Source organism: Papilio polytes, unplaced genomic scaffold (assembly GCF_000836215.1).
Source record: "Papilio polytes unplaced genomic scaffold, Ppol_1.0 DF824225.1, whole genome shotgun sequence".
Classification (NCBI taxonomy): domain Eukaryota; kingdom Metazoa; phylum Arthropoda; class Insecta; order Lepidoptera; family Papilionidae; genus Papilio; species Papilio polytes.
The window spans coordinates 1,430,594-1,444,501 of record NW_013524979.1 but is presented as its reverse complement, the minus strand read 5'-3'; the positions used below and the strand labels follow the sequence as shown (position 1 = coordinate 1,444,501).

Here is a 13,908-nt window from a genome sequence, read left to right as displayed (position 1 = left end):
GAATGCAAGAGTGTCGGATCCCCTCCACCGAGGACAGTGTGGTATCACAACCAAAACATCATCACTCACCATCCACGATTCACAAGGAATAGAGATGATAGTTTACTAATCAAAAGTAAGAACTACTTCTATAAAACTACAGTAACTTAGAAATATATAACTTAAACTGTCGTGGTTTTTACAAATATAATGTTCGTAAGATACGGGTTTCTTACCACGATTGAATTGTTTTAGCTCCCGATATTTCGGCACAGTTGCATGCGCCATGTTCACGGGCTGACTGAGCCATGTTGCATGAGCCAACATGGCGCATGCAACTGTGCGTGGTAAGAAACCCGTATCTTACGAACATTAAACTTAGAAATATAAGCGCATATATGCTTTAGTACAATTATTTCAATATTCAAACAAGGCATAAGCTTCAATTTGGTGTGCATAATTTAAAATAAATCATTTCGACTGAAACGTAATTGATTTTATAATTTGTTGATTGTTTTTGTTTCCTTGCATCAAATCGGTGTATCAGTTGTCCTAAAGAAATCAGGTTTTTTTCGGTATTTTTAAAAATTCAATGCGTTATACTCTAGGGATTAATTTGATACTTTGTTCGCAGGTATTGACCAAGCTTTAAGTGGTAACTACACTTGTTTAGCCAAGAATTTATATGGATCGGATTCTGTAGTGTATGCAGTAAGAGTTCTACCTCTCCCTGATCCACCTGCCTTAAGAACTACACCTTACAAAGATTCCATAGTTGTAGAATGGGATGAAATCAAATTACCAGGAAACGATTCCTTAACATACGGCATAAGTAAGTTCACACGAATAATAATAATGATTGAGATATGGTAACTAAAATTTGTAGAATTTTTAATCTTAATGGCATAAAGTCTAGACGAAAACCGTAGAACCAAAGCTAATAGAATTCCAAAGACATATTGGTCGTTGTTGATCAGGAGTAGCAGACTTTAAAAGTAAACCTTGTAATTATTCTACACAAATAATAAAAAAATATCATCATCTTGGTCTATTAGTATGTGTAAATGCAGTTGCAAATACAAGTTTCCCTGTTCACCTTCATATTGATGTTCTTCTTGATGTAGTCGTAACATTCTAGTATAATGTCTCAAGAATTTTTCTAGGTTATAATTTAACATGGCGAGAAGGTGACGGTCCGTGGCAGGAGGCTTGGCCAGTTGCGAGAGAAACCCGATTACCAGGAATACAACAACATGCATTGGCTGGACTAAAATGTGGTACAAAGTATTCAATAAGAGTTACTGCGACTGATAATGTTGGTACATCTGCCCCAGCCCATGTCGATGTTACTACTTTAGGAGGAGGTAAATATAATGCTAATGGAAAATGCAATGACATTTTTATATTCACTTAGCAGTAATCATCATCATCAATATGCCCTTGTCCTTCAGAAGGGTCGACACAGTATCTGCAGCTCTTTCATACATCCTTATCCTCTTTCACACAATACATCTACACTTTTTACGGACTTCCTCTACCTTTATATCTTTATTTCTATCAGTAATTTTATATTAACATAGGTTTTGTTTAGCCAATAAACTAGAAGCCGAGAAAATCAAATTGGCAGTTTTAATAAGTTTATTTAAATTCCCTAGCACCGGTGTCACCACCCACAACCGATTGGCTTTGGAGCAACGCCACACATATCTATATTCAGCTTAGTGGCTGGGATGATGGTGGTTGTGACGTCACCAAATGGGATGTAGAGTACAGATTGCTTGGATCCAATTTATGGCACAAAGCAGAAAATAGAGCGGTTAGTATGTTTTATTAGCTGATATTGAAGTTTTCCTGATTTATCGATTCTTGAATTATATTGAAAATTTGTATTATAAAGAGATTGTAATTTTATTTATTTTCAGGTCCTCTAGTAATTTGTTACATATGAATTTTTGGTTAACGTTCCTTCTATGCATCATCTTTAAATATTGTGTGTCTGTCAGTCATATTGTATATTGTTTTTTAGCCTATGGAACTTAGTATAGGATGGGGTTTCATCGACAGTCACTATCAGTCGCCACCTTTAAGATCTCTACCTGCGTCTTATGCAGTCGGTTCTTTGGCACCTGGGAATTGGTACGAACTTAAAGTGACTGCAGTCAATGACGCCGGAACAGCATCGACCGTTTACACTTATGCTACTAAAACTATTGATGGAGGTAAGATAGATTCTCTATTTTGGACACCAGTTCCCTGATTATAGGAGAGGATTTTTTTTAATTTGGTTACTTACACTCTTAAATCATACAATTTAGTTTTTATACATATGGTAACAGAAAATAATTTGCTAAAGGGCACATTAAATTCCAAATTATGTACGAAACAAAGGTATTTCTCGTGGAAGCTGAATTAAACCGAATCATAAATAACTTTCACGTAATGCTTCCTTCGTCTCGAGATAAATTTCGTTGAAATTCTGACATCAAATGAATTCTGACAGACTTTATCATTGTTGATGGAACAAAGTTCCGAGTTCTGCTCTCATCAAAACTTCTGTTATTACAATCTTTAAGAACTTTGTCGGCTTTATGCTATGAGGATTTTTTGAATGGAAAATGTAAAGGTGATTAACTTTTAATTTTTTATTTTCTATTTACTCTGACAATCTTTGGAAATATACTTTTAGGGTGTTAATGAAATAATATAACGGTTTAGGGTTTGAATATATCGTTTATTTCAATTTCGCCTTTGTTTCCATCCTTCTTTGTACTCGTAGTAGTGAATTTCGCATATTGTTTTTTTAGGGTTTAAATCTTTTTATTTCTACTCTATTGTAACTTTACATTTAAACATTATGTTACTTTGTTAGTAACTAAAAACTTAATTTTAGGTACTAAGAGTAGATACAACGTTCATTCTTAGTGCCTCCAGGAGTTATCAAAGGGAGTAAAGTTACGTTGGCATTCGGGTTAAAACATTCTTTACATAACGCCTTTGCTTTCAAATACCTAACGTGAACCTAACGCTTTAGTTTCTTGTTTATTACAAAATTCTAAATATACAATCTGTACTATAATATAATAAAGATTTGCATTTTTGCATGTAGTAAAATAACTCAAAAGCTCCTGGACCGATTTCAAAATTCTTTTACGATTAAAAACCGGACATAAGCTGTATTTTTTATTATTTTAAATTTCTCACGGACGATATCGCGAGCAACAACTAGTATACATTACTTTTCTAATTGTTGATAAGAAAATTAATGAAATAGATATGAAATTATTGGAACACTTTTATCAGACGTAATAATTTATTATCTTGTTGCAGAGGAAATTGGTCCACCTTCAGAAGTACTGGATCTGAATATGCTTGTGATTATTTGCAGTTCTATTCTGTTAGTGGTATGCCTTTTCGCGTTCATCTGTATACTATTTAGGAGACATCGGTAAGTAAATCTATAATTGATAATGATAATTGGATCCGATTATTTTTATAAACAATAACCAAATAATCGATTCGTCATCATAATCAAAGGCTCACTATACGTCCCCACCGAGGGGCTAGGAGCCTACCTTAAGTAAGGGGTGACTAGACCGTAGTCAACCACGCTGGCCCACTGCGGGTGATTTCACACATATCTTTAAATTTCTTCGACGATATGTGCAGGTTACATCACAATGTTTTCCTTCACCGTAAGAACGTCGGGTAAAATAATCGATTGCAGTGTAATATTTTTTTTAAATCATCAACCTTTTTATGCAAATCATCATTTTGAGTTGAAATTTGCGTGTTCTCCGATAAAATGGAATATTTATAACCATAGAATTCCATTGTTTCTACCTTTAACAACTTTTTCGATAGTGGAAAACGATACTTATTGTACATTCAAGTCTTTATCTTACTTTTTATTCGGTCTTCCTTCCTAGATTAAACAATTATGATATATTTGCCCGCAGATAGAATTAAAAAAATAAGTAGCATATGTGGTCTTCCAGAGTTTACATCTATGCTAAATTTTATCAAAATCTGTTGATCTATTAAAATGGATAACTGTAACAAACTTCAATCCATCCACCTAAAAACGCATTTCTGTTCTTAGTAAGGTAACGAAATAAAAGATAACATTTAAATACTTACTTTTAGGCAAAATTATGCATCACAATATCGACACTCGATAGCTGATGAAGTGAAGTCCAGAAATGAGGCGATTGCATCGCACGTGGAACACAAAGAGAGATATGCTCATACACCCAGAATTTACACGTCCCCAATACATCCGAGGAAACCTACAAAGAATGGTAAGCAGTTGCAAGGAACACTTCCACAGGCATGGGAAGGGGAAATATCCTCTTTATGTGCGTCTCCTCCTCCGTCGATTAAGGGTAGGCAACACATCTGCAATTGTGGATGTCCATGGCCATCTTGATCGTTTGCCACCTTATAATATAAAAAAAAAACCTAACATTTATTATTACTTTTAGAAATGTTCGAGATCAGTCCTTACGCAGAATTTGCGCTTGGCTTCCGAACATTTGATCACGTTGAGAATCAAGATTTGCCGAGTCGGTTACCTGGGAGACCAAGATTTGACACGGGTACGTCTTAAAAGCTTGTAATCATAATTTAAACCATAAAGTATTAACAAATAGGGTTTCTTTTTCACTGAATATTGATATCCGGTCTATGAACTCTCAAAGCAAAAGTTTGCCTTATTTGCGTAAAAGTAAAAAATATTACCATTTTTATAACGAAATAAATATTGAAAATTAATACGTATTCATTAATTTTTCCTTAGAGACGAGTTTCCAGAATCGTTCCGAGTCTGATGATAGCGACAGTACTTCAAAGGCTACGGTTACAGCAGTACCTAGACGTAAGTCATCTATAATTAACACATTCCAGGTCGAAAAATCAACAACTTTTAATAGTTACTTGAGATTTGTTCGTAAATTATTCACTTGGTATTGCCTTCTACAGATTAGTTACGTTTGAATTCAATTGGTTAAATGGCAATTATAGATAATTTGAGATCATATTAAGTTGCACCATAAGACAACTATGTATAGTTTGAGACCATTTCACAAGTGGCTTATCTTTACTATTATAGAGAGGAAAGATTTATGTTTTTGTATATATTGAAATAACTCAAAAACTACTGGGCGGATTTCAAAAATTCTTTCACCGTTAAAAAGCTATGTTATTAATAAATGATACAGGCTAGGTTTTTTATTATTTTTTTAATTTCACACGGGTAAAGTCCCGAGTAATAGCTAGTAAGCAATATTTTCTTTTAAATTGTTTATGTATTTTATTATACGACGCTTCTTTTCCAGGACATTGTCGCACGCCGCATCACAGATAACAAGAAATGAAAACATTGTAAAATACTATTGAAAGTTTAATTTTATAGTGAAAAGTTTTGAAACAATCATATCATAACCAGATACGTTGCCAAATAAGTTAGGGTAGAGTTAGGTTCAAGAACATTAACCTTTTTTGCATTCGATTTAAGAGCGATTTTGGATTAAACATAATGCTTTTATATTATCTTTGTTCAAAGACTGAAGTTTACGTACATGTGTGTTTAGGACAGGTGCTCATTTGCGTTTTGACCGTGCGGTGAAATAACGCAAGTGTGTATCTTGCCTTTATTTTATCTGCCGTGTTCATTATTGAACTGCCAATCATTTTTAAAGCAATTTATTCTTTATCAAAACAACGTTTTTGACTATTGTCTACGTGTATGAGTAAAATGAAGTGAGATTAAAGGTCGTTTAGATAGAAATAAACGTCTTAAGGCTCTCTGTATACATTCCATTACGCGCCAATTTGTCTTGACCTTACTATAACATAGATGTAAGATTACTTGGATGTACCATATTTTTAATTATAAATGCTTCACTGGTTTTGTTACTGAATTTATTCATTTACCGATCTGTATACTAGTCATTTACATTTTTTTTTAATAATTTTAAGTTTGATACACTATTTTATTAGCTGCTATTTAAACTAATAATATATAAATACCGTACTTTTCATAGACTGTTATAAATTTATTGTCTTATCGTCGTAAAATAAACGTTTGCAATGTCGATGTTGTTTTATTACTAAGGCCATATTGAATCAGTTGAACTGCATACGGAATAAGTGTGCGCGACCACTGGCCGGTTTACTCCAGCATAGCCAGTGGACAAAATCAGGGTTGACACTACTTTGTGTTAGTTGCAAGATTAAAAAAAAAATCAACGAAACAAATTTTTAATTAAAAAAAAATAAAACCATTACAGTAGCTGTTTAAGGTGTTTTAATATACTGACCGATAAAACTCTAAGTAACACTTTGTTTAATTTTTTTATCTATTATGACAAGTCTATGTAAATAGATATTTTGAGCGTTTTATGAAGCTTTTTCTTTGTATCGATTATATGTGCAAATGCTACTAGCAACATATATCAACTTCAAATACGTATCACCAAATGAAAATTATGTCATCCATACTATCTATACTAATATAATAAAGCGTAAACATACACTACTTTGTGGCGTAAGTTCTCAGCAATCACAGCATATTTTTGAATAAATCTTTCTTTAATAAAAAGCCCTACACTTACGACACGCTTTAGGTTATATATTTTTACGCTATTAAACTTGGGGGATAAGTAAATTGGAAAAAAACCTTAATGTGGGAAAGGGACCATAACCTACATGCTGCTAACATTAAGGAAGCGAGGTTGCCATGGTTTCTCATCATGTCATGTCATTTTGACATTTGCAATTGATAATTTGACATATGTTAACAAAATTAAAATTTTCATAGATTTATGCGGATTAAGTCGCACGAGAACAGCTAGTACTGGAATAAACCAATTCTATTGAAATTTTGCTAAGAAAAAAGGTTACTGTAGTATGCGAAGAGATGATGGTCACATAAACAAGAAAGTGTTTGGTGGCAAAAATAGAAGCCGATGAATGTATGAATGAATTGTGTGAAAGAGGATATGCGTAAGAAAGTGAATTCAGATGTACGGCCGATGGAGATGTATAGAAGAATATGTGCCGACCCTCCATATTGCAGAATTATGATGAAAATAGGTGTGACAAATTATGATTTTCTTTAAAAGTAGATTTTTTAGCCTTTAGTTATTTAAAAGTCGTTCGGAAGTTTGTCCGCTCGTTTACTTTCGTATCTCATTTAAAAGTTTTTCCTGTTTACGTCACAATGATTAATGTTATACCCGAAAAAGTTATGCGAAAAGTAAAATTGTAGTAATTTTTTATCCGTTCTAAATAAACTTTGAAGTGATGTTGAACTATATTACCTTACTACTTAAAATAATCTATATCTATACTATAATAATAAAACATAATCACACACTTCTTTGTTGCCTAAGATGTCAGAAATTACAGCATATTTTTGAATAAAACTTTTTTTAATAAAAAGCCCTACACTTACGTCACACTTTAGCCTATATATTTTCACGCCGCTAAACTTATGAAGTGAATGTTTTGGATAAAAACCCTAATGTGGGAAAGAGACCATAAGTTGCTGCCAACATCAAGGAAGCATAATTGCCAAGCTTTGTCATGTCATGTCATTTTGACATTTGCTATTGATAATTTGACAAATGTAAACAATAAAATATCTTTTTTATAATTTAATGTGGATGTAGCCGCACGAGGACAGCTACTTTTAAATAAACAAAAAAACATACAGAGAATTATGGAACTTCTGAGTGTAATCTTTCTTTTAATAAATCTGAATTCTTAAAAAAAATTCTGCACTTTGTATTCGACTTTAGGACTACCAAAGTAAATTGTAATTGATCTACGGAAAACCTAGGACGTATTTCTATAGAAAAAGTTTCACATTTATACCACAGTTGACAATTTTGTGAGCTAAAAACGCTATCTTGGAAGCGTCATATTTTGACCAATAAGGAAGCGGTAGCTATACGAGTGAAGGTCGCCATATTGATAATTTAGGATTATTCCCAACCGTCACCCCGCTCTGTCCACACGTGAGAAAAAATTTCATTTATCCCACCTTTTAGTCCCACTATCACCAGTAAGATAGAACTGTTGAGAAATAAAATAATTTCCAACCGTCCCCTTGTCGCAAAAGGTAGGACGGATGAATCTTTTAATTCTCATCTGTCTCAACGGGCAGAGCGGGGGACGGTTGGGAATAATCCATAAGTTTAAAATATAACAAATGATTAGGTTTTTTCAACATGAGAAAATTTAGAATGAAGGTGGGAATATTATGCTTACTTGTAACTCTAGAAAATAGCAAACGCCCCCTGGCAAATTAAAAAAAGCACTTTCTTGAATAAGATCCTTGTAGGTATAAAATAAATATCATAGGTTTTTCGATTGCATTACGAATACAATCTCGCAACTGTAACGGAAACATTCGTGATAGAACCTCTGGATCAGCTATTTCGATACTCAATTAACTCTAACGATTGTTCACGACCCAATTAAACTTAAAATCGATATCCGATCCAGAAATAAGACGGCGTTGGTATCAGGAATAGATATTTGCATTCTGTGCAACGTAAAACGGAATATAATCTGCCGTATTGTTAAGTTTAACACGTTCAAAGCTCCTATTATTTTTTACTAGCTTTAGCCCGCGACTCTGTCCGCAAGGAATTAAAAAAAACAAATGCAAGTAGCCTACGTGTTCTTCCAGGCTATCCTCTACATCTATGCCAAATTTCATCGAAATCCGTTTAGCGGTTTAGGCTACAAACTCTAACATACATCTATCCATCTAAACTTTCGCATTTGTAATAATGTTAAGTTTGAAGTATGATCATTATCAAAGTGGTATTTGCAAGGCGCGTTTTGTCGTTCGTACAATGGATTCTATATATTTCTCCTTAGACCATATTAACCTTACTTCAAGTCTTCGAGCTTCTAGTCAACACTCGCTTTAGTTTCAGACGCAATGGAAGTCGAGAGTATTGTTTGGAGTGATATTATTACAAAAAAATGAATTACTAATTTTGTAACCTTAATAAAAAAACCGACTGACAATATTTGATCAAGCACACAAAAAGAGCAAAAAAGGCAATGAAAAAACTTCAGCGAGTGGAATTTGAACTCCGTACTATTTTTGTTTTTTTTTTTAAGATTCGTGTCTCACGTCCACTGTAGGTATTATGTGTTGATGTAATATACCCTATAACACTCCGGAAAAGTCGAATCTAATGTCACCTCATTCGGATTATTCCCTTCCGTCACCCCGCTCTATCCCCACCTGAGAATAAAATGTTTTTTCTATCCCACCTTTTAGTCCCACTATTAACAATTAAATTTACATACATACAAACACACATAAAAACAAACTTACATACTCGCGGGACATTACCCTCTTCGTCAGTAGGGTAACATTCATCAACATATTTTTTGCATCGATAAATTCCTCACACATAATGGCCTCCTACATTATTGTCGACTAAACAAAGTTCGCCGTTTTAAGCTCATCAAAACTTTTGTTATTACGAGTACAAACTTTATGAAACTTTACCGGCTTCTGTTTTATATGAACGTAGTTGCCCATGGCCTCAAGTTTCACTCACTATACATGTAAACAGAATTAAATTTGCTTCCCATTTAGAATCAAACATTGTACTACAACCCTAGTATGTATATAATTTACTAGCTGTTGCTGCGACTTCGTCCACGCAATATTAAGATAAAAAAGTAGCCCGTCTATGTCAGCTACCCTTCAGAGAAAGTCCGGTCGAAGCGACCCAGCCATTTTAGAAATTACCCGGACCAAACGCGGCTTGCGGACAGACAGATAGACAAAAAAAATTTAAATGCGATATTCGTTTTCTGCAACGCAAATACATCCTCTTTTTTTCTTTTGATATTACGAACAGACACTCCAATAAAAATATATAATTTATGACATGTTTCCTTATTGTTGCACCGTTTCAAATTATTTTTAACTCATGTTGCTAGGAAATATAGCTTTCGACTGTTCAATAATGCTAAGAATCCATAGCTGTGGTTATTACGGTTTTTCATTACAAATGATGAATCATCCAGGTAAATTGACATAAAGCACGGCGGGACGTCGTTGGATACCACGACGGAGGACAACATGCTGAAGAAGGCATTGGTCAAGACCGGCAGTGGGTAGTCAAAAGGTGATGATGATGGTGGTGGTGATGATAATGATGATGATGATATATGAAAATACCTTAATTACATTTATTATAACACAACTAAACTCATGTGCCAACTTTCGGTATAGGCGCCGACCAGTTTCGTACCCGTCGGGGGTCCTTCTTCAGGGTGAAGGTCTACCGAAACTGGTCGGTGCCTACATCTGTCACGTGAGTTTAGCCGTGTTACAATTAATATAAGTTAATGCTATAAATCTTTTTAATATATTACTGCATTATCGAAGGAAATCATTGTCATTTATTTAATAGTTTTCTGTAATTTCTATCCAACATTCCTAAACATCGAAGCTGTTAAGGGTCTTAATTAGCTGAGAATAAATCACGAAATCCGAAGGATTTTTAATTAATTACACAGCAAAATGTTGTCTGTAATTTACGAAGAAACGTGATACTTTTACTTGATACTGGAATAGCGAACAGGGACTGATATTTTGCTTTGTTTTTTTTTTAAACTAGCTGACTCCCGCGACTTCATCCGCGTGAAATTAAAAAAAAACAAAAGTGAATAGCCTATGTGTTCTTCCAGACTATCCTCTATATCTATAGCAAATTTTATCGAAATCCGTTCAGTTGTTTAGGCTACAAACTCTAACAAACATCCATCCACCTAAACTTTCGCATTTAAAATAGTAGTATTAGTATTAAGAATGATTGTTTGCTTTAAAATTTACCGGTGCCAGTTTCCTCTTTCTATTTTTGATTTAATAAACTGCAAGGAATAACATTAAAAATGTATGTTTTAAAATTAATTTTAAGAAATAATTAAATTGAATTAGACAATGCGGAAGTTAGAGTTCATTCTTGAATCTTCAATTAACTACAATTAAGGTAAAAAGTTACTAATTTAAAAAAGGTTCTTTCCAGGCAGTTACTCTTTGAAACAATAGATTTAAAGACACCTTAATTTATCGTATTTTCTTACAGTCTTTTTATAATAGACGATGGAGTCTTAAATTTAAAGAGATGGATGGATTGCGTGAAAGGTGACATGATCAAAAAGGGAGTGATGACTGAGATGACGTATGATAGAGTTATGTGGAGGATAAAAACCTATTGCGCCGACTTTCGTCACGCTTTAGGCTATATATTTTCACGCCATTAAACTTAGGGGGTAAATATTTCGGATAAAAACCCTAATGTGGGAAAGATACCATAAGTTGCTGCCAACATCAAGAAAGAAAGATTGCTAATGTTTGTCATGTCAATAAAATTAAATATTCACAATTTCATGTGAATGAAGCCGCACGGGAACAGCTAGTAAGTAATATTTACAGATACTGCAAGATACTCCCTGCATTTATTATTATTTTTATTACTATTGTTATAAAGCAAACACATAAAATATATGCCTTTGATATGACCTCAACGATCCTCCTTCATGAAAATGTAATCGCTAAGCAATTTCAAGAATCTATTTATTTTTGTTAGGGTTGCTACTTATTAAATTACTACTACAAATTTTGTAATCAGCCCATTAGTTTTTGAGTTGTTACAAAACATATAAATTTCCTCTTCGTAATATTAGTACATCTATACTAATATTTTTATTAAAATTTCTACTGGTACTTTACGAAAACACAGTAAAATTCCGTTACTAAAGTTATAGATAAATATGAATAGATATCATAAAAGAAAACTAAGCTTATTTCATACCCATTTCTTAGGTACAAAGTTATACTAATTTGTTAATTGTTCTTGTATAAATCTGTTTAGTTCCTAAACTATAAAAATGACCTATATTTCTAACGTAAAATTTGTCTTTAAGATCCTACTTTCCGGTATTAATTTTTGACAACCCTAGTCGACGTTAGCGATATTCAGTGGTATGCATTATTCAGTTTCATTACTTTCTCACGGCTACTATAAATCGAACGAAAACCTACTTTCGATCCTTTCATAGCACTATTACTTTTAACTCCGTTCAATAAGTTAAATCGTTAATTTTTTACTACATTTTGGCATTTATAAGTAATTTTCGTATTTCAAAACGGTTGCTATTATACTATTAAAGAAACATTTATTTTAAAACCTTAAATAAATCATCATATTAGATACCCCTTTTCTTTTTTATTAGCAAATTTTCAATTGAACATTTTAGCTATTTAAAATAATACTGACGTTAATACTAAAAAGTGGAGCTATAAAAATTAAAAAATGCATTAAATTAATATCAAATTAAACTCTTTATTACAATAAATTTACATCAATTTAAGTGGAAATTGAAATCACGAAGGGTTTTCAATTAATTAAACGAATGAAAAGTTAAAGGTAGCAGAGTTTAACGTTGGCTAACGACGTCTTTTGTCACATAAAAAATAGAAAGCCTCAAGTTAAAACTGTAAAGAATAGAATTCAATGAAAGGCACTTCTAATTAAAAGTGAATTAAGTTATTAACAGTACTATTCAAACATAATTAACTAATTCGACAAAGTCATATATCTTTATTTCTTATACTCTACATAATAAATTTTACAAGATTTGTATAAAAATAAAATAAAACATATTATATAAAAAATAGAGCACCACCGGCTGCGAAATCCGATGACTCAAGCAACCAGTAGTCAGGGCTGCAGATATAGGAACCTCTTCACTATGCGTGCTGTTTCTAAAATAACCGCCTTTTAAATCGGGCCCTTAATTAACTATTAATTAACGACAAAGACTATTATTATAAACGTAAAAAAGCAACTAAAACGCTAATTTAAAACCTTTTTATGAAATTTTCGTACCCAATGTATAAACAAGTATTATCACGAGCTCTTTTGTAGTTAGCATTCTGCCAAAAAGATCGTAGAGTGGCCGTTGTCTTTTTAGGTTAGAAAAAGGTTAATGCAAAATAAGAGAATCGCGCAATCATACTAACACTAATATTATAAATGCGAATGTTTGGATGGATGGATTTTTTTTTTTATAACATAAGGTGGCAAACGAGCAAGCGGCCACCTGAATCCGCCAAAATGGCGAAGCGACCGCTGCCCATAGACATCCGCAGATGCGTTGTCTACCATTATCCTACGGAGGAGGAGACGCACATAAGGAGGATATTTCCCCTTCCTATGCATCTCCCCCACCGTCAAATCCACTTCCCGTTCCCATCCTCTCCTTATAAGAAAAGGCTGGTAAAGAGAAAAGGACTTAAATTAGGCCTCCGGCACCACACTCATCAGACGAAACACGGAATTGTTTCCATTTCACGTCTGTCTTCTGTGTGGTCGTGGTATTACACCGGGCGTGTTGGCCCATTCGTGCTAAGATGTTAAAGCGGGCACTACCACTGTAAAAATGTTGGAAACTGTGTAAAAATGTGATTTCGTAATTATTTTTGCTTGTAGTATTTAATACAATAAGTAAACAGTGAACATTTAACATGAAATAAGTCAAGGCTTACAGCTTAAATATTAATATGGAATCAAGCGCTTAGGTTCAAATCCTCTCAACTCAGGAAGCGGCTTTATACGGCAGGAAATTGCATGTTAATTAACAGTAATTTAAATATGGTTATAACTAACATGTTTTTCGGATATCGTAGTATTAACTGATACTTTAATAGTTACTATATTTTTTATCTAAACTAATATTATTAGGAAGAAAGATTAGTATTCTTGATTTTTGTATGTATTCAAATAACTCAAAAACTACTGGACTCGATTTCAATTCCTTCTCCATTTATCTAGTTACTTTACTATAAGTCCGTTTAGGAAGTTTGCTATCAACACTAGGAGATAT

The 13,908-nt window shown here is 33.3% G+C and overlaps 1 protein-coding gene across 1 annotated transcript; it reads left to right on the top strand.

The window, feature by feature from the left end:
* The first annotated feature begins 6 nt into the window (after positions 1 to 6).
* On the top strand, positions 7 to 5,919 carry LOC106110537. The gene is made up of 10 exons (XM_013292395.1): positions 7 to 115; positions 614 to 811; positions 1,143 to 1,343; positions 1,635 to 1,795; positions 2,006 to 2,198; positions 3,307 to 3,424; positions 4,123 to 4,277; positions 4,461 to 4,574; positions 4,775 to 4,852; positions 5,313 to 5,919. The coding sequence occupies exons 5-10, from the start codon at positions 2,009 to 2,011 to the stop codon at positions 5,339 to 5,341; spliced, it is 684 nt and encodes a 227-aa protein (XP_013147849.1). The 5' UTR covers positions 7 to 115; positions 614 to 811; positions 1,143 to 1,343; positions 1,635 to 1,795; positions 2,006 to 2,008; the 3' UTR covers positions 5,342 to 5,919.
* Positions 5,920 to 13,908: the final 7,989 nt, after the last annotated feature.